Source organism: Bufo bufo, chromosome 6 (genome assembly GCF_905171765.1).
Source record: "Bufo bufo chromosome 6, aBufBuf1.1, whole genome shotgun sequence".
NCBI lineage: Eukaryota > Metazoa > Chordata > Amphibia > Anura > Bufonidae > Bufo > Bufo bufo.
In genome coordinates this window covers 175,612,028-175,638,835 of record NC_053394.1, presented here as the reverse complement: position 1 = coordinate 175,638,835, position 26,808 = coordinate 175,612,028, and the positions used below count along the sequence as shown (strand labels likewise).

General features: G+C 42.7%; 1 protein-coding gene across 1 annotated transcript in view; it reads left to right on the top strand.

Annotated features, from left to right (window-relative positions):
* The window catches only part of LOC121003391 (zinc finger protein 260-like), a 79,238-nt gene extending 53,027 nt beyond the window's left edge, over positions 1-26,211 (top strand). The window contains exons 7-8 of the mRNA XM_040435214.1: positions 20,202-21,871; positions 25,322-26,211. Coding sequence (XP_040291148.1) covers positions 20,202-21,772 — 1,571 coding nt within the window. The 3' untranslated portion in view covers positions 21,773-21,871; positions 25,322-26,211. The remainder of the gene's footprint in view (positions 1-20,201; positions 21,872-25,321) is intronic.
* The last annotated feature ends 597 nt before the right edge of the window (positions 26,212-26,808 follow it).

Genomic DNA, 26,808 nt, shown 5'->3' with positions numbered 1-26,808 from the left:
CATACCATTGTTTTTCTTGTGAAATTCCCAATAAGTTTGATGTGTCAAATGACCGTCTTCCTATTGAAAAAACAAATGTTGGATTCAAAATGTCCGACTTCAAAATGGCCGCCATGGTCACCACCCATCTTGAAAAGTTTCCCCCCTCACATATACTAATGTGCCACAAACAGGAAGTTAATATCACCATCCATTCCCATTTTATTAAGGTGTATCCATATAAATGGCCCACCCTGTACATTCGTAAGAACCTTGTATTAACTTTCTCTACATAATAAATGCTATTTGCTAAAATGAGACAGGTGAATATTACTTGAAACTAGGACACAACTTGTATATCACTAAATCACAGTTTAAATATGTAGGGATTTGGACAGACATGAATTTATGAAAACATGATAAAGGAACTCGAAAGGATTTTCTCATGTTTCGGTAGAAATAGTTTCATAAAAATGATCAGCTTTCCAAAGTTATTATGTTGCATGCAGATGCTACCTTGTTTTATAAAACATCTGAGTATACTCCAGAGGTTCATATGGAAAGGAACGTTTCCCAGTATACCGACTGCTTGTTTCCAAAGACAGACTAATAAAGGAGGTGTGTCTTTTCTGGTCCTTTTTGACACAAAAAAGCACACAAAGCTTGTAACAGTCCGGTATTAAAAACAAAACAAAAAAAAAAGTATACTAAGGCTACTTTCACACTTGCGTTTTTCTTTTCCGGCATAGAGTTCCGTCACAGGGGCTCTATACCGGAAAAGAACTGATCAGTTTTATCCCCATGAATTCTGAATGGAGAGTAATCCGTTCAGTTTGCATCAGGATGTCTTCAGTTCAGTCGTTTTGACTGATCAGGCAAAAGAGAAAACCGCAGCATGCTACGGTTTTCTCTCCGGCGAAAAAAACTGAAGACTTGCCTGAATGCCGGCATTTTTTCCCATAGGAATGTATTAGCGCCGGATCCGGCATTCAGAATACCGGAATGCCGGATCCGTCCTTCCAGCCTGCGCATGCGCAGAACAATAAAAATGTACAAGACGGATCCGTCTGTCCGCATGACAAGCGGAGAGACGGATCCATCCTTGCAATGCATTTGTGAGACGGATCCGCATCCGGATCCGTCTCACAAATGCTTTCAGTGAGCGGCAGAACGGCAGATCCGGCGGGCAGTTCCGACGACGGAACTGCCCGCCGGACCACACTGCCGCAAGTGTGAAAGTAGCCTTACCTCCATCACACAGCGATGCGATTCAGGCCTCTTCCGGCCTGTGTCCCGCACTGTACGGCTCAGGCGGCGCGATGACGTCATCACGCCGCCTGCACAGGCCTCTGATAGGCTGCGGGCCTTGTGCCGGCAGCCTATCAGAGGAACAGGGAAGGGAGACGCCTCTCCCTCCCCTGCCCCACAGCACAGGCATCTGTATCGCTGTTCTGAGGACGGCGATACAGATGACTATGGAGATAAACGCTTTCACAATGGAAGCGTTCATCTCCCTGTGACCTCACAAAAAAAAAGGCTTGGGACCAGCCGGTGTTGGGTGGTGGACTTGGGGGCCCCTAAGGACTCGGGGGCCCAGGGGCAATTGCCCCTTTGCCTATATGGAAGCGCCGGCCCTGTGTGTGTGTGTGTGTGTGTGTGTGTGTGTGTGTGTGTGTGTATATATATATATATATATACAGTATATATATAACACAAAACGAACCCTTCCATCAAAATTCTAGCAAGTGAGGAATCTTGTTCTAGGACAGGTACATATTTGTGAATAATGCCTGTGATCTGTTGATATTGTCTTCTATAAGTAGTAACAAATGTTAAAGGATGTTTCCAGTTGGTTTTACATTTTTTTTTTTTTTTTTTATTCAACAACTTTATTAGTATACAAAGGAGTAAAAAATACACAAATCAGACAGTTAATTTAATAAAATTAGCTTACTCTATTTTTTTTCCCCCACCCCCCCTCCCAACTGCGATGCATTCCCTGTCCTCCCTCCCCTCCCACCTCCAAAAGGAATAGAGGGAAGGGAAGAGAGGAGAGTAAGAGGGAAGAAGAAGAAAAAAAAAAAGGTAACACGTAGCTAAATTCAGCATAAAAGCCTATCATAACTTCCAACCTTCCCATATCTTATTCCAGTTTTCTGACCCACCTCTATACTTATACAGGATCCGTTCGTAGTTTTTGATCTTATTAACCAGGTTTATCTAGTTATTTACTTGTAAAGTATGGCGTGCAAACCAACTTCGACTAATCATCATTCTACCCAGTAGAATCTTTTGGTGTTTACGGATAGTTAATGTGAACAAGTCGTTCAGTAAGAACAATTGTGGATCAAGAGGTATACATATTTTTAATTTGTGGGTAAGATTTTTAATACCATTCCAGTATGCTACCAGGCCTGGGCAGAGCCATATCATATGAAGATAGTCCGCTCCTTCATTATCACAGCGAGGGCACTTGGAGGTATCTCTTAATCCACACTTGTTTAACCAAGTGGGAGTAATATAGTCTATGATAAATATTAAACTGTGTTAAAACGTGATTAAAATTGTGAGAAAGTACATCTTGATTAGTAAAGATACTCCCCCATCCCACCAGCTTTATATTTGGACAGTCCATCTCCCAGGCCCTTTGTCCTGGTGATTGTGTCTCGGAAAAACTTGACTTAATTAGTAATTTAGATATATTTGAAATCTTCCTTCCTGGTGATATCTTTCCTAACCATTCATTTAGTGGTGACAAAGTATCTATTTCCAATAGTGATTTATCGTACAAACTAGAAAGTGCCGAGCGAAGCTGAAAGTACCTAAACCATGAGAGGTTCTGTACACTGTTGGTTTTACATTTATTTTTTATAATCCCGTTCTTTTAAGAGTGTTTTCTGTGATACATTTTCAATCTTTTGTACTACCCCTAGCGTATAGTTGCAAGAAAAAGTATATGAACCCTTTGGAATGAAATGGATTTCTGCACAAATTGGTCATAAAATGTGATCTGATCTTCATCTAAGTCACAACAATAGACAATCACAGTCTGCTTAAACTAATAACACACAAAGAATTAAATGTTACCATGTTTTTATTGAACACACCATGTAAACATTCACAGTGCAGGTGGAAAAAGTATGTGAACCCCTAGACTAGTGACATCTCCAAGAGCTAATTGGAGTGAGGTGTCAGCCAACTGGAGTCCAATCAATGAGATGAGATTGGAGGTGTTGGTTACAGCTGCCCTGCCCTATAAAACACACACACCAGTTTTGGGTTTGCTTTTCACAAGAAGCATTGCCTGATGTGAATGATGCCTCGCACAAAAGAGCTCTCAGAAGACCTACGATTAAGAATTGTTGACTTGCATAAAGCTGGAAAGGGTTATAAAAGTATCTCCAAAAGCCTTGCTGTTCATCAGTCCACGGTAAGACAAATTGTCTATAAATGGAGAAAGTTCGGCACTGCTGCTACTCTCCCTAGGAGTGGCCGTCCTGTAAAGATGACTGCAAGAGCACAGCGCAGACTGCTCAATGAGGTGAAGAAGAATCCTAGAGTGTCAGCTAAAGACTTACAAAAGTCTCTGGCATATGCTAACATCCCTGTTAGTGAATCTACGATACGTAAAACATTAAACAAGAATGGATTTCATGGGAGGATACCACAGAGGAGCCACTGCTGTCCAAAAAAAACATTGCTGCACATTTACAGTTTGCACAAGAGCACTTGGATGTTCCACAGCAGTACTGGCAAAATATTCTGTGGACAGATGAAACCAAAGTTGAGTTGTTTGGAAGAAACACACAACACTATGTGTGGAGAAAAAGAGGCACAGCACACCAACATCAAAACCTCATCCCAACTGTGAAGTATGGTGGTGGGGCATCATGGTTTGGGGCTGCTTTGCTGCGTCAGGGCCTGGACGGATTTCTATCATCGAATGAAAAATGAATTCCCAAGTTTAACAAGACATTTTGCAGGAGAACTTAAAGCCATCTGTCCACCAGCTACAAAATGGCCTAAACAGAAGAAAATACACCTTCTGGAGTGGCCCAGTCAGAGTCCTGACCTCAACCCGATTGAGATGCTGTGGCATGACCTCAAGAAAGCGATTCACACCAGACATCCCAAGAATATTGCTGAACTGAAACAGTTCTGTAAAGAGGAATGGTCAAGAATTACTCCTGACCGTTGTGCACGTCTGATCTGCAACTACAGGAAACGTTTGGTTGAAGTTGTTATTGCTGCCAAAGGAGGTTCAACCCAGAACAGTCTTTAACAAGGGGGAAAAGGGGCAGCTGCCCCGGGCCCAGTTTCTCCTGGGGGACCCAAGGCAGCTCCCTCTTGAGCGCTGCTGGCCACTGCGCCGTGTGTCAGGCTGTCAGCTACACAAGAGGGTGCTGCCATGCCCTGCCTGCCTGCCGGCACTCCAGGCAGTGAACTGTGATTCTAAGGACCTTAGATGACATCATCACCATGTGACCAGTAACCTAGCAATATTACTGGTCACATGTCTATGAGGTAATCAAAGGTCCTTTCTACCAGGAGTGTTGCTGCAGGAGAAGTTTGTCTTAACTGTGGAGCTTTTTTGTGTGAAGATTAAATCAGGAAAAGGTGACAGGGGCTGTTAAACTAATATACTGTAAGCTACTGTATACTGTGGGGTGCTGTATATTGTGGGGTGCTATACTGCTCTACTGTATACTATGGGGTGCTGTATACTGTGGGGTGCTGTATACTGTGGGGTGCTATACTGCTCTACTGTATACTATGGGGTGCTGTATACTGTTGGCTGCTGTATACTGTGGGGGGATGTATACTGTGGGGTGCTATACTGCTCTACTTTATACTGTGGGGTGCTGTATACTGTGGGGTACTATACTGCTCTACTGTATACTGTGGAGTGCTGTATACTGTGGGGTGATGTATACTGTGGGGTGCTTTACTGCTCTACTGTATACTGTGGAATGCTGTATACCGTTGGGTGCTATACTGCTTTACTGTATACCTGGGGTGCTATACTGCTCTACTTTATACTGTGGGGTACTGTAATGTGCTGTATTCTGTATAGTTTAGGTGCTGTATACTGTGAGGTGCTGTATATTGAGTGCTATACTGCTTTAATGTATACTGTGGGTGCTGTATACTGTGGGGGGCTCTATACTGTGGGGTGCTATACTGCTCTACTGTGAGGTGCTGTATGCTGTATAATTTGGGGTGCTGTATACTGTGAGATGCTGTATATTGTGGGGTGCTGTATATTGTAGGGTGCTATACTGCTCTACTGTATACTGTGAGGTGCTGTATACTGTATAGTATCGGGTGCTGTATACTGTGGGGTGCTATACTGCTCTACTATATACTGTGGGGTGCTGTATAATGTATAGTATGGGGTGCTGTATACTGTGGGGTGCTGTATACTATAGGGTGCTATACTGCATACTGCAGGGTGCTGTACACTATAGGGTGCTATACTGCATACTGTGGGGTGCTGTAAACTATAGGGTGCTATACTGCATACTGTGGGTTGCTGTATACTATAGGGTGCTATACTGCATACTGTGGGGTGCTGTATACTATAGGGTGATATACTGCATACTGTGGGGTGCTGTATACTATAGGGTACTATACTGCTTGCATACTGTGGGGTGCTGTATAGTATAGGGTGCTATACTGCATACTGTGGGGTGCTGGGGTGCACTGTAATGCTAGGGTGAGCCGAGCCCTGGTCTCCTTCCTGAACTGCAGAGTGGTGCCCACTTCCAGACTGAGCCCAGCTGCCCAGAGCACTGATCCTGAGCTGCTGGAGTCTTCAGAACTGGAAGTATTTACAGTCATTCACTGTACTCTATGAGGTGTGTGGACTTTTTTTTTTTTGTGCGTGTTGTGGTGGAGGCCGTGATTGCATGCTAGGGTGTGGGAAGGCGGGATCCAGGGGGCCCAAGTAAACTTTTTTTCCCAGGGTCCAATCAATATTAAAGACGGCTCTGGTTCAACCAGTTATTAAATCCAAGGGTTCACATACTTTTTCCACCTGCACTGTGAATGTTTAAATGGTGTGTTCAATAAAAACATGGTAACATTTAATTCTTTGTGTGTTATTAGTTTAAGCAGACTGTGATTGTCTATTGTTGTGACTTAGATAAAGATCAGATCACATTTTATGACCAATTTGTGCAGAAATCCATATCCTTCCAAAGGGTTCACATACTTTTTCTTGCAACTGTATATACAGGATAAACTCGAAAAATTAGAATATCGTGCAAAAGTTCATTTATTAAAGTAATGCAAATTGAAAGGAATTGCTTAAAATTAGAATTTTGTGAAAGGGTTCAATATTCTAGGCTCAAAGTGTCACACTCTAGTCAGCTAATTAATCCATTATCCCTGAGCAAAGGGTACCTCAAAATTGTGACTTTGGGGTTTTCATAAACTGTAAGCCATGATCATCCAAATTATTACAAATAAAGGCTTAAAATATCTCACTTTGCATGTAATGAGAATATCTCATATGTTAGTTTCACCCTTTAAGGCCTCATGTACACGACCGGTCCGCAAAAACGGGTTCCGTAGTTCCGTGATCCGTGTCCGTTTTTTCTTCTGTGGGTCTTCCTTGATTTTTGGAGGATCCGTGGACATGAAGGAAAAAGTCGTTTTGGTGTCCGCCTGGCCGTGTGGAGCCAAACTGATATATATAATTAGGAGGGGGAGAGAGGGGAGGCCGCACTGGCCACCAATGAGTTAAATACAGGGGAGGGAGGGGGGGACGCACTGGCCACCAATGAGTTAAATGCAGGGGAGGGAGGGGGGTCTGCCCCCTTCTGCCTGGCAGCACCTGATCTCTTACAGGGGGCTATGATACGCACAATTAACCCCTCAGGTGCCGCACCTGAGGGGTTAATTGTGCGTATCATAGCCCCCTGTAAGAGATCGGGTGCTGCCAGGCAGCAGGGGGCAGTCATGTACACAGTTAATAGTATATTCTAACTTGAAGCGTCCCCATCACTATGGGAACGCCTCTGTGTTAGAATATACTGTCGGATCTGAAAAAGCTTTTATGCAGACTGATCTGCGGATCCGTCTGTGTGAAAGTAGCCTACGGCCACTGATCAAGGACGCGGATGACAATCTTGTGTGCATCCGTGTTTTTTCACGGACCCATTGACTTGAATGGGTCCGTGAACCGTTGTCCGTCAAAAAAATAGGACAGGTCATATTTTTTTGACGGACAGGAATCACGGATCACGGACGCGGATGAACAACGGTGCATTTTCCAAGTTTTCAACAGACCCATTGAAAGTCAATGGGTCCGCAGAAAATCACGAAAAACGGAACAACGGACACGGATGCACACAACGGTCGTGTGCATGAGGCCTAATTGAAATAAATGAACTTTGCATGATATTCTAATTTTCAAGTTTCACCTGTATATATCTACTGATGCTCCCAAAAAAACTGGCTATCTCATCCTGGTTTTTATAATTGCAGGCACAAGAAATGTAAAGCATATCACTATGCCAAAACCAGTCCATCATTTTAATCCTGTACTACATCTGAAGAGTATAAATTAAATACCGTATTTTTCGCTTTATAAGACGCACCTGATTATAAGACGCACCTAGGTTTTTGAGGAGGAAAATAAGAAAAAAAATATTTTTAACCAAAAGGTGTGCTTTTGGTGGATTTTGAACTAATGGTCTGGGGATGACACTGTTATGGGGCTCTGTGGATGACGCACTGTTATGGGGGGGATCTATTATGGATGATGCACTGTTATGGGGGGGAATCTGTGGATGATGCACTGTTATGGGGGGGATCTATGGATGATGCACTGTTATGGGGGGGGAATCTGTGGATGATGCACTGTTATGGGGGGGATCTATGGATGATGCACTGTTATGGGGGATGTGTGCTGTGAAACATAGGGCCATGAGGGGGGCCAGCATAAGATGCTATATGTGTGGGTGACACACATATAGCATCTTATGCTGGTCCCTCTCATGGCCCTATGTTTCACAGCATTACAGTACTTTATTCTTTGTATGTAAAATATTTCTTTAATCCTGAAGCAATCGCTCTCCTTTTGATAAACTAGCTGACACTGATAAATCGCCGGCCGCTATGCTGCACAGTGTGGCCGGCGATACATCAGTCACAGTGCGGGGAGGGAGGAGGGGCTGGAGGCAACTCACAGCGGGGCCCGGTGCAGTCACTGTAGTACACCGGGCCCCGCGCACAGAAGTCTCTTTGTATGTAAAATCTTTCATTAATCCTTTATACTGTAAATCGCTCTCCTTTTGATAAACTTTACTAGCCTAATCGCCTGCATCAGTACTCACTATGAATGTAGCGTGCGGTCCCTCTGACGCTTGACTTCATTCTGCTCCTGCTTCATTAATGAAGTGGGAGGAGCGTGACGTCAGTCACACGCCGGCCGGACCGCACGCTACATTCATAGTGAGTACTGATGCAGGCGATTAGGCTAGTAAAGTTTATCAAAAGGAGAGCGATTTACGGTATAAAGGATTAATGAAAGATTTTACATACAAAGAGACTTCTGTGCGCGGGGTCCGGTGTACCACAGTGACTGCATCGGGCCCTGCTGTGAGTTGCCTCCAGCCCCTCCTCCCTCCCCGCACTGTGACTTATGTATCGCCGGCCACACTGTGCAGCATAGCGGCCGGCGATACATCCGTGTCAGCCCTGTAAAAAAAGTCAACTATCGTTTTATAAGCCGCATTGTCATTTTCCCCCCTCTTTTGGGGGGAAAAAAGTACGTCTTATAAAGCGAAAAATACGATGCATACATAAATTGTAATATTACACATGTACTGTATATTTAGCAACTTGCTCTTTATAAAACCTACAATATGTGGGACAAACATCAGGTCCATTAAAGGTACGCATCAGATGTCATATATCTGATGCTGCAACAAACAAAGTAAATGTCTCCTCTCTCACTAAACATTTCAGGGATTTCCATAAGAAAAATTTTATTACAGTATACTAGCTTCTCCTTTCAGTGAATTGAAAGAGTGGTTAGACCATACAGAGGCGATTACATAAAAAAAAATTCTCAACACAGAAACCTATTATACACTGCTCAAAAAAATAAAGGGAACACTTAAACAACACAATGTAACTCCAAGTCAATCACACTTCTGTGAAATCAAACTGTCCACTTAGGAAGCAACACTGAGTGACAATCAATTTCACATGCTGTTGTGCAAATGGGATAGACAACAGGTGGAAATTATAGGCAATTAGCAAGACACCCCCAATAAAGGAGTGGTTCTGCAGGTGGTGACCTGACCACTTCTCAGTTCCTATGCTTCCTGGCTGATGTTTTGGTCACTTTTGAATGCTGCCGGTGCTTTCACTCTAGTGGTAGCATGAGACGGAGTCTACAACCCACACAAGTGGCTCAGGTAGTGCAGCTTATCCAGGATGGCACATCAATACGAGCTGTGGCAAGAAGGTTTGCTGTGTCTGTCAGCGTAGTGTCCAGAGCATGGAGGCGCTACCAGGAGACAGGCCAGTACATCAGGAGATGTGGAGGAGGCCGTAGGAGGGCAACAACCCAGCAGCAGGACCGCTACCTCCGCCTTTGTGCAAGGAGGAACAGGAGGAGTACTGCCAGAGCCCTGCAAAATGACCTCCAGCAGGCCACAAATGTGCATGTGTCTGCTCAAACGGTCAGAAACAGACTCCATGAGGGTGATATGAGGGTCCGACGTCCACAGGTGGGGGTTGTGCTTACAGCCCAACACCGTGCAGGACGTTTGGCATTTGCCAGAAAACACCAAGATTGGCAAATTCGCCACTGGCGCCCTGTGCTCTTCACAGATGAAAGCAGGTTCACACTGAGCACATGTGACAGACGTGACAGAGTCTGGAGATGCCGTGGAGAACGTTCTGCTGCCTGCAACATCCTCCAGCATGACCGGTTTGCATTGGGTCAGTAATGGTGTGGGGTGGCATTTCTTTGGAGGGCCGCACAGCCCTCCATGTGCTCGCCAGAGGTAGCCTGACTTCCATTAGGTACCGAGATGAGATCCTCAGACCCCTTGTGAGACCATATGCTGGTGCGGTTGGCCCTGGGTTCCTCCTAATGCAAGACAATGCTAGACCTCATGTGGCTGGAGTGTGTCGGCAGTTCCTGCAAGACAAAGGCATTGATTCTATGGACTGGCCCACCCGTTCCCCAGACCTGAATCCAATTGAGCACATCTGGGACATCACGTCTCGCTCTATCCACCAACGTCACGTTGCACCACAGACTGTCCAGGAGTTGGCAGATGCTTTAGTCCAGGTCTGGGAGGAGATCCCTCAGGAGAACGTCCGCCACCTCATCAGGAGCATGCACAGGCATTGTAGGGAGGTCATACAGGCACGTGGAGGCCACACACACTACTAAGACTCATTTTGACTTGTTTTAAGGACATTACATCAAAGTTGGTTCAGCCTGTAGTGTGTTTTTCCACTTTAATTTTGAGGGTGACTCCAAATCCAGACCTCCATGGGTTAAAAAATTTGATTTCCATTTTTTTTTTGTGTGATTTTGTTGTCAGCACATTCAACTATGTAAAGAACAAAGTATTTCAGAAGAATATTTAATTAATTCAGATCTAGGATGTGTTATTTTTGTGTTCCCTTTATTTTTTTGAGCAGTGTATTTTTCTATTGCAGACTAGATATCCTCAGGGTCTAAATAGACGCTGGGATGTGATGTATTCTTACTAATTTATAAACATAATATGGCCATATACATATGTGTGTGTGTGTGTGTATATATAATATATATATATGATGAAATATGAATATTTATGTATTTTATACTGGCACCTTGCATTTTATGTATATGAATTTGACCTTTTTATATTAAAGGATAACTGTCACATTTAGACCCTAATTTAAATTTTCATATATGTAGTTCCTAATAACATGATATTCCAGAATCAGTTACTATTAGTCTGACTTACCCCATATTTAATAAGATTCAGCCCTTAGCAACCATAAAACTGCAATTTCACTATTTAGTTAAGATGGCCGCCGCTGCCCTCACCCTGCGGCTAATCCCACCTGCCCTCACTAGCCAGTAACAATAGACCCCCAAAAGTGTCAGTAACCAGAACCCTCCGCCTAAAGGGTTAATCTCATGCAGCACAAAGGGGTGCTCTTACCACATGTTGCTTTCATTTATACACTGAGCAGATGGCATATCTCCCTTCCCTGTTGTGTGCTGCTTCAACTCTGCATTCTCCAGCACTGCTGAGTGAGGGCGCGTCTGCCAAGCGCAGGGACAGGGAGAAGTGCACACAGCCCAGGCACTGTTATCAGCTGCTGGGGAGGACCTGGCTTTAATCATTTACTTACAGTCCCTGGCTTTCAGTAATGTGACCTTGCACGCAGCCTGCTTCTGCGTCCTCCGTCCTTCAACAGATAGACGGACCATGCCTAGCAACCCTATTTTAAGCACCGGTAAAAGTAGACAGTACAGGGAACAAAAATGTGGAATTAAGGGGTAATTGACTACACAGTGAAAAGTTTAAATAGGGCCACCAAGGTGATATTAATCACCACAATCCAATACTCAAAAAAAATATATATATATGAAAGTTATCCTTTAATTATGTTGATTTTATATATATATATATATATATATAATGTAGCAAAAGAAGGCAGCACTCCAGTTTGCAGTAAAAAAGTGGACGGTTTATTCACTCATCAGCAACGTTTCAGCTCTCACATTGGAGCCTTTTTCCAGCTGAGTAACATGTGCAAAATTACATACATATATAGTGCAAGTAATTACCAAAATACAAATTAACCCATCATATAATAAAGTGCAAATGCATAAACATAATCATCACATTACAAATATAATCAGTGTATTGTCATAATTTGATATAGCAGCAATACAGACATAACCGTAAGAAAATTCATAATATAGTGGATGTGATATAAAATCACCAAACTGTCATAATGACCAATCAAATGTGAAGGTGAACAGGTGTGTTTAAACATGATATAACAATCAAAAAAGATTAAAAACCTTTGAATGAGTCACTTGCGGCTGACAGGGCATGGTAGGAACTGTTGGCGTCCGGAAAGGAGCATGGCGCATGCGCCGCTCCAACCACTATCGCGAGATTCACTGAGGTAATGTGTGGTAAAACAACCACATCAAAGATGGCCACTTTGGAACAATGTTTAAGGGCGCATGCGCGTACCAATGCTACCGCCCATACGAGTTTGACAGACACAGATACAGTGTCCGAGCGCCGCAGTGTACAGCAGAAACAGCTGATCTATTCATCGGGGGCCGACGGGTCAACGTGGGTCACCAGTGAGATATCTGTACATGTGGGATGATGCGGTTGTCACACCGTTAGCATCCCACTGTCCAGACTGCCAGCATATCCGCTCTATGTCCCTTATAGCCATACAGTAGACGATGTCCACTTGAAATCGGCCTGAAGGACACAGATAGAACTGCATCGGGGCTCATAGTATATATAAATGTATATAGAATAGGTCAACTGTACCCGTCTGTATAGGTGTCACCCCAGTCCCAAAGGGGGCTTGAGTCACACCATGGCACAGACCGGTACTGACCATAAATATTAATAGAACTTATTACAAGATTATGAAAAAAGGGGATCGCCAACATGTTCCTCCAGGCTTCGCCATACGTGAACATTCGAACTTTTATGCTTCAGAATAATTTCCTATAAAAAAAGAAAAAATATTTAATGTATAGCACATGTTGTTTTCCATATGAGTCATCAAATTGGGAGAGAACACACATAAATTCAATGACTAGACAACCCTAAACTCCACATTTAAACCTTGTGGCCTCAAAGTGCCAAGTGTGTAGATCCAATAAAGTTCACGCTTTTTCAATAACTTTATCCGATCCCCACCTCGCCTTGACAGAGATATTTGCTCCAAAATTCTAAACCGTAGGTCATCTTGTGTATGTTTAGCTTCAGTGAAGTGTTTGGACACTGGGAGATCCATTTTTTGTTTTCTAATTGAATACCTGTGTTGGTTGAGACGGGTTTTGACGTCCCAAGTGGTCTCACCAATATAAAGCAGACCACACGGGCACACCAACAAATAGATGACATAAGACGAATCACATGTTAAATATTGTTTGATCTTAACCCTGTGGCCCAGGGTAGGGTGCAAAAAAGAATCCCCTCTCAACATTAGTTTACAATTGATGCAGTTATAACAAGGATAACAGCCTTTGCGTGTGGAGCCAAAATACATTTGGCTCCACACGCAAAGGCTGTTATCCTTGTTATAACTGCATCAATTGTAAACTAATGTTGAGAGGGGATTCTTTTTTGCACCCTACCCTGGGCCACAGGGTTAAGATCAAACAATATTTAACATGTGATTCGTCTTATGTCATCTATTTGTTGGTGTGCCCGTGTGGTCTGCTTTATATTGGTGAGACCACTTGGGACGTCAAAACCCGTCTCAACCAACACAGGTATTCAATTAGAAAACAAAAAATGGATCTCCCAGTGTCCAAACACTTCACTGAAGCTAAACATACACAAGATGACCTACGGTTTAGAATTTTGGAGCAAATATCTCTGTCAAGGCGAGGTGGGGATCGGATAAAGTTATTGAAAAAGCGTGAACTTTATTGGATCTACACACTTGGCACTTTGAGGCCACAAGGTTTAAATGTGGAGTTTAGGGTTGTCTAGTCATTGAATTTATGTGTGTTCTCTCCCAATTTGATGACTCATATGGAAAACAACATGTGCTATACATTAAATATTTTTTCTTTTTTTATAGGAAATTATTCTGAAGCATAAAAGTTCGAATGTTCACGTATGGCGAAGCCTGGAGGAACATGTTGGCGATCCCCTTTTTTCATAATCTTGTAATAAGTTCTATTAATATTTATGGTCAGTACCGGTCTGTGCCATGGTGTGACTCAAGCCCCCTTTGGGACTGGGGTGACACCTATACAGACGGGTACAGTTGACCTATTCTATATACATTTATATATACTATGAGCCCCGATGCAGTTCTATCTGTGTCCTTCAGGCCGATTTCAAGTGGACATCGTCTACTGTATGGCTATAAGGGACATAGAGCGGATATGCTGGCAGTCTGGACAGTGGGATGCTAACGGTGTGACAACCGCATCATCCCACATGTACAGATATCTCACTGGTGACCCACGTTGACCCGTCGGCCCCCGATGAATAGATCAGCTGTTTCTGCTGTACACTGCGGCGCTCGGACACTGTATCTGTGTCTGTCAAACTCGTATGGGCGGTAGCATTGGTACGCGCATGCGCCCTTAAACATTGTTCCAAAGTGGCCATCTTTGATGTGGTTGTTTTACCACACATTACCTCAGTGAATCTCGCGATAGTGGTTGGAGCGGCGCATGCGCCATGCTCCTTTCCGGACGCCAACAGTTCCTACCATGCCCTGTCAGCCGCAAGTGACTCATTCAAAGGTTTTTAATCTTTTTTGATTGTTATATCATGTTTAAACACACCTGTTCACCTTCACATTTGATTGGTCATTATGACAGTTTGGTGATTTTATATCACATCCACTATATTATGAATTTTCTTACGGTTATGTCTGTATTGCTGCTATATCAAATTATGACAATACACTGATTATATTTGTAATGTGATGATTATGTTTATGCATTTGCACTTTATTATATGATGGGTTAATTTGTATTTTGGTAATTACTTGCACTATATATGTATGTAATTTTGCACATGTTACTCAGCTGGAAAAAGGCTCCAATGTGAGAGCTGAAACGTTGCTGATGAGTGAATAAACCGTCCACTTTTTTACTGCAAACTGGAGTGCTGCCTTCTTTTGCTACATTATCTACATTTGGGATCTTGGTCGCAGGTCTCCTGGGAGGATTTTTTTGCACCCGTTCATTTTTTGTGTGCTGCTTTCTTTCTTTTTCTTTTATATATATATATATATATATACTACAAGAAGATTTAGACTAGCACATTCTTATTCATAGTCATAGGTGCATATGCATAAAGCAAATATGGTTGATAAAAAATAATGGCTGCACACACATACAAACAATAAAGCTGAGAAATGGGGATCATTCTAAATTCAAATGGTATTATATCTACTATAAATGGATTAATGGAAGCTCTTAGCACACATTTTGATCAAACTTGTGTCGGGCCCATCTACCAGGCGTCAAGGTGGCTTCCGCAGACGGGTCCCTAACACTAATATACCGCCTCTCTTGGACTTACCTAAGTCTACATTTTCAGGGCAGTGTAGGAACCAGCTACATAAGTACTTTGCTCAGAAGCCCCAGGCAGATGGGCGTTTGCTAAGTCTAAAAGATGTGCTACCCTCAATAAATACTACAAGAAGATTTAGACTAGCACATTCTTATTCATAGTCATAGGTGCATATCCATATATATATATATATATATATATATATAATATATATTTCAGTGACATATACAGTCAGGTCCATAAATATTGGGACATCTACACAATTCTAATTTTTTTTGGCTCTATACACCACCACAATGGATTTAAAATGTAACTAACAAGATGTGCTTTAACTGCAGACTGTCAGCTTTAATTTGAGGGTATTTACATCCAAATCAGGTGAACGGTGTAGGAATTACAACAGTTTGCATATGTGCCTCCCACTTGTTGAGGGACCAAAAGTAATGGGACAATTGACTTCTCAGCTGTTCCATGGTCAGGTTATTCCCTCATTATTCCAATTACAATGAGCAGATAAAAGTTAATTTCAAGTGTGCTATTTGCATTTGGAATCTGTTGCTGTCAACTCTCAAGATGAGATCCAAAGAGCTGTCACTATTAGTGAAGCAAGCCATCAGTAGGCTGAAAAAACAAAACAAACCCATCAGAGAGATAGCAAAAACATTAGGTATGGCCAAAATAACAATTTGGAACATTCTTAAAAAGAAGGAACGCATCGGTGAGCTCAGCAACACCAAAAGACCCGGAAGACCTCAGAAAACAACTGTGGTGGATGACCAAAGAATTCTTTCCCTGGTGAAGAAAACACCCTTCACAACAGTTGGCCAGATCAAGAACACTCTCCAGGAGGTACAGTGGGAATGCGAAAGTTTGGGCAACCTTGTTAATCGTCATGATTTTCCTGTATAAATCGTTGGTTGTTACGATAAAAAATGTCAGTTAAATATATCATATAGGAGACACACACAGTGATATTTGAGAAGTGAAATGAAGTTTATTGGATTTACAGAAAGTCTGTAGGCAGGTGCATAAATTTGGTCACCACAAAAAAGAAATGAATTCAATATTTAGTAGATCCTCCTTTTGCAGAAATTACAGCCTCTAAACGCTTCCTGTAGGTTCCAATGAGAGTCTGGATTCTGGTTGAAGGTATTTTGGACCATTCCTCTTTACAAAACATCTTTAGTTCATTCAGGTTTGATGGCTTCCGAGCATGGACAGCTCTCTTTAAGTCACACCACAGATTTTCAATTATATTCAGGTCTGGGGACTGAGATGGCCATTCCAGAACGTTGTACTTGTTCCTCTTCATAAATGCCTTAGTGGATTTTGAGCAGTGTTTAGGGTTGTTGTCTTGTTGAAAGATACAGCCCCGGCGCAGCTTCAGCTTTGTCACAGATTCCTGGACATTGGTCTTCAGAATCTGCTGATACTGAGTGGAATCCATGCGTCCCTCAACTTTGACAAGATTCCCAGTCCCTGCACTGGCCACACAGCCCCACAGCATGATGGAACCACCACCATATTTTACTGTAGGTAGCAGGTGTTTTTCTTAGAATGCTGTGTTCTTTTTCCTCCATGCATAACGCCCCTTGTTATGGCCAAATAACTCAATTTTAGTTTCATCAGTCCACAGCACCTTATTCCAAAATGAAGCTGGCTTGTCCAAATGTGCTTTAGCCCACCTCAAGCGGCACTTTTTGTGCTGTGGGTGGAGAAAAGGCTTCCTCTGCATCACTCTTGCATGCATACAGCATCTCCTTGTGTAAAGTGAGCCGAATGGTTGAACAATGCACAGTGACTCCATCTGCAGCAAGATGATGTTGTAGGTCTTTGGTGCTGGTCTGTGGTTGACTCTGACTGTTTTCACCATTCGTCGCTTCTGTCTATCCGAGATTTTTCTTGGTCTGCCACTTCGAGCCTTAACTTGAACTGAGCCTGTGGTCTTCCATTTCCTCAATATGTTCCTAACTGTGGAAACAGACAGCTGAAATCTCTGAGACAGCTTTCTGTATCCTTCCCCTAAACCATGATGGTGAAGAATCTTTGTCTTCAAGTCATTTGAGAGTTGTTTTGAGACCCCCATGTTGCTACTCTTCAAAGAAAATTAAAAGAGGAGGGAAACTTATAATTGACCCCCTTAAATACTCTTTCTCATACTTTGATTCACCTGTGTATGTAGGTCAGGGGTCACTGAGCTTACCAAGCCAATTTGAGTTCCAATAATTACCCTGTTTCCCCGAAAATAAGACAGTGTCTTATATTAATTTTTGCTCCCAAAGATGCGCTAGGTCTTATTTTCAGGGATGTCTTATTTTTCCATGACACAGGGGTATCAGAGGGGGGAATCAAAATGACACCGGGGGATTAGAAGGGGGAATAAAAATGGCACAGGAGAATCAGAAGGGGATTACCATTTTAGTACCCCCTTCTGATCCTCCTGTGTCATTTTGATTCCCCCCTCTGATCCCCCTGTGTCATTTTAAGTGATCCCCCTCCCCTGTGGCAGCGGACAGTGGATTATTTAGTCTCTCCCCCCTCCCACCTTCACTAGACTTTCCCCCCCCAACTCAGTCACTCCTGTGTGTCTGTGCCGGCCAGATTCCACACAATGTGCCCGACTCCTGCCCGACTCACTCACTGTCTAATTGTGAGTCAGCCAGACTCCGTCAGGGCAGAGCAAGCAGCAGGCGGCAGTTTGTCCTGGCAGCGGCACAGGCTCTCTGATTTAAAGAGACCTCTCACTGCCTGAACAGCTCTGGCTGCGCTGCGGCCAATTAGTGAGCTGCATGGCGGCGCCCGCCGCCACGGTCCAGAGGAGTCAGACACCTTACAGTAGCTTCGGGGGCCTTATTATCGGGGAGGCCTTATTATTGGGGAGGTCTTAATTTCGGGGGGGGGGGGGGGTGCCTTATATTACAGCGAGAGGCAAAACTGGAAGTAGGTCTTATTTTCGGGGGATGGCTTATTTTCGGGGAAACACGGTAGTTCTAAAGGTTTTGTAATCAATAAAATGACAACAGTGCCCAAATTTATGCACCTGCCTAATTTTGTTTAAACAATTATAGCACACTTTCTGTAAATCCAATAAACTTCATTTCACTTCTCAAATATCACTGTGTGTGTCTCCTATATGATATATTTAACTGACATTTTTTATCGTAACAACCAACGATTTATACAGGAAAATCATGACGATTAACAAGGTTGCCCAAACTTTCGCATCCCACCATAGTTATATGTGTGTCAAAGTCAACAATCAAGAGAAGACTTCACCAGAGTGAATACAGAGGGTTCACCACAAGATGTAAACCATTGGTGAGCCTCAAAAACAGGAAGGCCAGATTAGAGTTTGCCAAACGACATCTAAAAAAGCCTTCACAGTTTTGGAACAACATCCTATGGACAGATGAGACCAAGATCAACTTGTACCAGAGTGATGAGAAGAGAAGAGTATGGAAAAGGAAAGGAACTGCTCATGATCCTAAGCATACCACCTCATCAGTGAAGCATGGTGGTGGTAGTGTCATGGCGAGGGCATGTATGGCTGCCAATGGAACTGGTTCTCTTGTATTTATTGATGATGTGACTGCTGACAAAAGGAGCAGGATGAATTCTGAAGGGTTTTGGGCAATATTATCTGCTCATATTCAGCCAAATGCTTCAGAACTCATTGGACGGCGCTTCACAGTGCAGATGGACAATGACCCAAAGCATACTGCAAAAGCAACCAAAAAGTTTTTTAAGGGAAAAAAGTGGAATGTTATGCAATGGCCAAGTCAATCACCTGACCTGAATCCGATTGAGCATGCATTTCACTTGCTGAAGGGAAAATGCCCCAAGAACAAGCAGGAACTGAAGACAGTTGCAGTAGAGGCCTGGCAGAGCATCACCAGGGATTAAACCCAGCGTCTGGTGATGTCTGTGCGTTCCAGACTTCAGGCTGTAATTGACTGCAAAGGATTTGCAACCAAGAATTAAAAAGTGAAAGTTTGATTTATGATTATTATTCCGTCCCGTTACTTTTGGTCCCTTAACAAGTGGGAGGCACATATGCAAACTGTTGTAATTCCTACACCGTTCAACTGATTTGGATGTAAATACCCTCAAATTAAAGCTGTCAGTCTACAGTTAAAGCACATCTTGTTCGTTTCATTTCAAATCCATTATGGTGATGTATAGAGTCAAAAATTTTAGAATTGTGTCAGTGTCCCAATATTTATGGACCTGACTGTATATCCCATTGCTTTCATGCAATGTAGCATTTGTGTTTCACTAAGCATGTTTTGATTAAAAATGTGTAAAAATTTTAAATAGTCTGACAAAAGCAGAGCTTAGATACACAATATCTCTCGATGTGTGCAGAGTTCATGCACATCACTGCTGTATTTGTGCAGTTTTCAGAAAATCTTCAACACTGAAAAGACCAAAAATTTCTGCAATCCAGGTATCGACAAATATTTGAGAATCACAATGTTGAGAAATTTCCTATTCAGGCTCAGTGAAGGTTAGAAGTGCATCTTCTCCTTTGGTAGAAAAATGACCCCCTATATGTGACAAATGCAGTCGGATGCAGTTCTCTAGAAAGCTGTACAGGGAGAGAATAATAATTTGTCATCTATATTTCTGCTCTTACTTGCAGTCTCCCCTTCTCTGTACAGACAAAGAAACTAAGAAGTAAAACTTTATATCCTGCTTCCAACTTCCAACAAATGCTGCTACATGAAAGCTAAGATTCTGAGCCTTAAAATTATAATTCTAAAAAAGTACTTTGATTATTGAGTGTTTAACAGTAGAAAATATAGAACTTTTCTACATGGGTTGAATTCTGTATTTCAACACATGTTTTAGTCATTGTATGAAAAGCTCCATGTAGGAATGTTCTAAAATATCTATTTTACTATGTTTTGCAAAAGGTAAAATATAATTTGTTTCTATTTCTAACAGATGACTACACCAGAAATGCTTTTGGAAATCTTCAAGATTATGACGACAGTCATGGACAGCATTCCTCAACACCTCTTTCCACAAATGTTTCCTTAATCCTCCCCAGCAGAGATCTATTTATTGATCCCAGTCATCACAGGGAACTTTCATCTGATCAATTACAGATTCTTAAAGAAAACACAGGAGAAACAGATGGTAAACTATTTTCATGTTCAGAATGTGGGAGACATTTTAAAAAGAAATTTATTCTTTCGATGCATGAAAGAATTCACAGAGATGAGAGGCCATTTTCGTGTTCAGAATGTGGGAAAAGTTTTAAAAGGAAATCAAGTGTAATTGAGCATCAGAAAACTCACACAGAGGAAAGACCATTTCCATGTTCAGAATGTGGGAAACATTTTAAAACTAAATCCATTCTTTCTATGCACAAAAGGATTCACAGAGATGAGAGGCCATTTTTATGTTCAGAATGTGGGAATAGTTTTCGCCAGAAGTCTGCTCTTTTTAAACATCAAAGAAGACACCGAAAGGAGGAGCCATTTTCATGTTCAGAATGTGAGAGAAGTTTTCAACAGAAATCAGATCTTGTTATACATCAAAGATCTCACACAGGGGAGAAGCCATATTCATGCTCTGAATGTGGGAAATGTTTCCGCCAGAGAGCATACCTTGTTACACATCAGTGGACCCACAGATCTGAGAAGCCACATTCATGTTCCGAATGTGGAAAATGTTTTATGCAGAAATCTATTCTTCTTCTGCATCAGAGAATTCACACAGGGGAGAAGCCATATTCATGTTCAGAATGTGGGAAAGGTTTTATGCAGAAATCAGCCCTTGTTATGCATCAGAGAATACACACGGGGGAAAAGCCATTTTCATGTTCAGATTGTGGGAAATGTTTTCGCTATAAATCAGATCTCCTTGTACATGAAAGAAGGCACAGAAAGGAGGAGCCATTTTCATGTCCAGAATGTAACAAGGGTTTTCAACAGAAATCGGATCTAATTGTACATCAAAGAACTCACACAGGTGAGAAACCATATTCATGTTCTGAATGTGGTAAATGCTTTGCCCAGAGATTTTCCCTGTTAGCACATCAGAGAACGCACACCGGAGAGAAACCATTTTCGTGTTCTGAGTGTGGCAAATGTTTTATGAAGAAATCAGTCCTTGTTATACATCAGAAAATTCACACAGGGGAAAAGCCATTTTCATGTTTAGAATGTGGGAAATGTTTTCTCCAGAAATCATACCTTATTATACATCAAAAAAGGCATAGAAGGGAGCAGCCATTTTCATGTCCAGAATGTGATAGAGCTTTTCTACAGAAATCGGCTCTTGTTCTACATCAAAGAACTCACACAGGGGAGAAACCATATTCATGTTCTGAATGTGGGAAATGTTTTACCCAGAGATCATCCCTTGTTAGACATAACCTAATCCATACAGGGGAGAAGCCATTTTCTTGTTCAGAATGTGGGAAATGTTTTAGCCATAGATCAGCGGTTGCTCAGCATAAGAAGCGAAGCCATTTTCAGACTGTAACAAATGTTTTACCTCAGATGTAGTTCTATAGAAAAATCAGAGGAGAGTTTCATGTGCAGGAGCACATAACGTAAATGAATAGTATGTCACAGTTATTATGTTCACCTTAGAGTGTTTTGCAGGTTTTCCTACCTCATGACAAACGTGTTTGTCAGGAGTTGGGGATTACAGTGGAAGAGTTGCAGGATGTTCAGGTATTGGCGGATCTATGTGATGAGGGTGATAGAGGTATTGGTGATGGTCCATTCACAGACTTGAGAAATCCTTCTAAAATGTTTCCTCCTATGAATGACAATACGCCCATTGATACTTTTTTTTTTTTTAACTCGTTTTATTGAAGTTTAACAAGAGGCATGAGACATAACATTGCAAAGCTGTCACATCCCACGCAGGGGAGTTCAAGGCTTCATAGCATGCTATACAATAACATATGAATGATTGATAGGTGGGTACATAATACATAAATCCATCTCAACAAAAGTTACAGTGAGGCGCCCATTGATACTTTTATTTCGGCTGTCACCCAGGACCTTCACAAATTGAAGGGACAGTATTTTGGCTCTGACAACCTTAGCCCCAATGAAAGAAAAGCATTGGGAGATCTGGAGAGGGATTCCAACATAGTCATTAAACCCTCAGATAAAGGGGGCAATATTGTCATCATGGATCAGGAATCATACTGTGATATGTGCCTCAGAATACTACAAGACACCACCACATATAGACGCCTCTCCTCTGATCCGACCCCTATTTTTAGACAACAATTGTCTGCACTTCTCAATGAAGCCCTGAGGGACAAGCTTATTAATAAAGCTGAATTGGACTTCCTGTTACTGAAGTTTCCGGTTCGTGTTTTACAGCTTACCTAAGCTTCATAAACAGAGCACACCGATGAAAGGCAGGCCCATTGTCTCCGGCATTGGTAGCCTCACGGCCAATATTAGTACATATATTGATGTGATACTGAGGCCATTTGTGGCAAGTTTACCATCCTTTGCCCGTGATACAATGGATGTCCTACAGCACCTTGAGGGTATTCAATGTGATGAAGACACGTGGCTTCCTAGCCTAGATGTGGAGGCCTTGTACAGCTCCATTCCACATGACACTGGTTGTTTAGCTGTGCGAGCCTTCCTTCAACAGAGGGGCAAACATTTTTATCGACACAACACTTTCGTGATGGAGCTATTGGACTTTGTCCTGAGTCACAACGTGTTCTTCTTTGATTGTCAAATTTTCCACCAGCTCAGGGGAGTTGCAGTGGGCAGTCCGTGTGCCCCTACTTACGCAAATCTCTACCTGGGCTGGTGGGAAAGAGAGGTCGTCTTCAGTGAAGCTATGGAACAGTACACGTCGTCGATATTAATTTGGACCAGATATATCGACGACGTGTTTATACTGTGGAAGGGGACCAAGGACTGTTTCACCCAATTTATAGCTGAGCTCAACAATAATCAGCTAGGTTTGTTTTTTACGTCTGACATCAATGAGCGTGAAATCACGTTCCTGGATCTGACTGTTGCTGTGGGGACAGATAAGAAGATCACCACTAATCTGTTCCGCAAGCAGACTGCTACTAACAGCCTGCTGAGGTGGGATAGTGGCCATCCACTGGCCCTCAGGAGTGGCATTCCCAAGGGCCAATACCTGAGGGCTAGGAGAAATTGCTCAGAAATGAGGGATTTCAAGGTGGCCGCAAATGATCTGAGGACACGGATTATGCGTAGGGGCTATCCTCAGCAAACACTCAAAAGAGCTTATCATCACTCCATAAGTGTTAGCCGTGATCAACTACTGGTCCCCAAGCAGAAGTTGCTTGGTCAGAATATTCCAAGGATTATAGCTACGTATGATAAAGCGGAGAAACAGGTACGTGAGATCCTTCAGAGACATTGGTCTTTCTTACAGTCAGATCCTGATATTGGTGAGTTAGTGTCAGATCGTCCCCCTATCACATATCGGCGTAGTTCTAACATACGCGATCGTCTGGTTCATAGCACTTACCTACATCCAACACCTGATACATGGCTCAAAAATACACTAACTGGGACTTTTCCATGTGGAGCATGTATTATCTGTGGTAACATCATGAAAGGGACATTCTTCACTAGTCATGTGACTAAGGAAAGATTCTCCATCAGATCTTTCATTAGATACACAACTCCCACTGATGTGCATCTATTGACTTGCCAATGTGGTGTACAGTATGTGGGTAAGACCAGACGTGAACTGCGGAGACGCATTGGTGAATATCTACTTGATATCAAAAATAAGCGTGACACATCTGTGGCACGCCATGTCTGTGATCATCATGGCGGTAATCCAGATGTGCTGAAGGTCCAGGAGATTGAACACATTGTGACATCCATTCGCGGAGGGGACATTGATGTGCCGTTGCTCCGCAAAGAAACCGAATGGATTTTTAAGTTAGATTCTGTACACCCTAAGGGATTAAATGAGGCAGTCTCATTCTCCTGCTTTATTTACGAGATTATGGGACAGTAGATATGGTCCACCACTTTGCCACTACCAGATGTTCTGGTCGTGACATACACAGAGTGTGTCCCTGAATATGCCATCATCCCGCAATATGCATGGGGTGGTATATTTCACTCTAGATGTCTTCCTCTTGAAATATGGCTGTTTGTGCTTTTATTTGATGCATTAAATTGTGTCACTTCTCTTTTATATAGGCCTCCTTTATACATCCTGCCTAATTCTTCACAGCAATGTCACTCGATTATACATACCGCATTCGATTGTTCCCGCATATAATTGAGCACACTTGCGCTCCTCCCCGTGAGTGTATTACGCTGCATTGTGCGACGGCCACGTCAGGGAGCGTGTCAGAGGATGCACCTCCATCCCTGATTGGTGACTGACGCCGGCACACAGCTTCTGGGGTTGGATGTTAGATTATTTATATACGGCGTGTGTTTGGCCGCACACTGCCATCACAGCGCCGATGTATGCACGCTACAGTGCGGCAGCTTTATCTAGATCTGACACTGTGACGAATTATGTTCGCTCCTGATGACACATGACATATAAGAGTCATGTAGAAACGCGTAGAGCGATTTGTTGTGTCTTTTATCGCTTAATAAATGGGGCAGCTCTAATAAGTGATAATCCATTCACACTGGCTGCCTCACTCCGAGCGTATTGAAGCATCACATACCGCTCACTCAGGGTAGCGCTATTAGGGTGTACCAAGACCGAGTATAGCTGCTTCAACTGCACTGACTATCCACCGTATAGCTCAAACACATGAGCAATAGAAGTTATCAAGTGGATTAGATCAGTACCGTCAGTCCCTGTATTAAGTGTAGTGTCATTATTACCCTGTTGGTACAGGCTACACGTTTATCAGTGTGCTCCAATACTGAGTGTTAGCCCGACACAGGTCATTAGTCAGGCTTTCAGAGTGTCGGATGGTCTATAACTTGATCCCTCTCCGCACTTCTGATTCCCTGTATGCCGGATTTTATATATACCCTTTTGATTGAGTTAAATAAAGAGTTTATTATTTTCATACTTAACGTTCTATCAGGCTGAGAATCAATGTTTTGCAGGTAAGCACAACTAATTCAGCATATACATACAGGTTCATTGACCACAGCCAAGGGCCTGACACTAAAGACAGTGACCCTTTGGTGGAAAGCAGTAGGTTTGGTTAGCAGTGGAAAATATGAGGTCCTATGTAGGTGCTCAGGAATGAGGATGATAGCTTGATGTAAAGTTTATTTAATCAGCCATAAACAGACTATCGTCAGAATTTTGACAGATTTTGTTTTAGTAAATATCCCATAATAATGTTATCATAATATATTGCTATGGTATCAAGTGTCACTAACAGGGGACGCTAAATAAATACTAGGCAGTGCTGCTAGCTTGTTAAGAATATTGGTGTCTGAATTTGATAACATTTTTATTATTGTCTTGAATAGTAAACTACCTTCAAAGGATCAGCAATGCCCCTAGTCATGCCAAAGCTTGTGGTCAAGTCTTAACCTACTACGTCATTCAGTTCTACAGATTTGAATATTGTTATAGTGGTGCTCCATGCTGCAGCAACTCCTCTATGGACACCGCGTTACTGACTCTGCCACTACTTCTGTTCCAATGATCTGGACACGCTGGCCCTCCTCTGCCTTTAAGCAGAGTGCCCGGCTGCCGTATTACAATCTGTCTACTTCTAGGCTGCAGCCCGCACTTGCTGGCTACACCTCTACAGTCTCCTTTGCTCTTAAGAGGCCAGTGCACACACACTCTAATGTTCGACAGCCAATACCTGGCAACCCTAGGGTACATAAGGAACCTTCCCTTTGGGAAGACACCTGAGCAATAAATATTTCTAGCTTGCTAGTTCCTTCGAAGATGCACCGTTCCATTTGTCTACCCATGTAACAACTTCTGTCCGATTCCTGACTGAGTCTCCGCTGCCTGACCTGTGCCTAATTACCATATTATTATTATTATTATTTATTATTAAAGCGCCATTCATTCCATAGCGCTGTACATGTGATAAGCGGTGCACATACATAATACAGACAATTGCACTAATCATAAACAAGACAAGTTACAAACTGGTACAAAAGGAGAGAGGGCCCTGCCCGTGAGGGCTTACAATCTACATGGTATGGGAGAAGGACACAGTAGGTGCGAGTTAAGTTGGTCATGGCGGTATAGAGGCAGCAGGGTCACTGGTTGTAGGCTTGTCTGAAGAGGTGGGTTTTCAGGTTTCTTTTGAAGGATTCCAATGTAGGTGAGAGTCTGATATGTTGGGGTAGCGAGTTCCAGAGTATGGGAGATGCACGGGAGAAATCTTGGAGTCGATTGTGGGAAGAGGCGATCAGAGGAGAGGAGAGAAGGAGGTCTTGTGAGGATCGGAGAGTGCGTGTGGGGATGTATCGGGAAAGTAGCTCCGAGATGTAGGGAGGGGACAGGTTATGGACGGCCTTGTATGTATTTGTTAGTACTTTGAAGTGAATTCGCTGGGCAATGGGGAGCCAGTGAAGGGATTGGCAGAGGGGAGAGGCAGAGGAGTAATAGGGTGAGA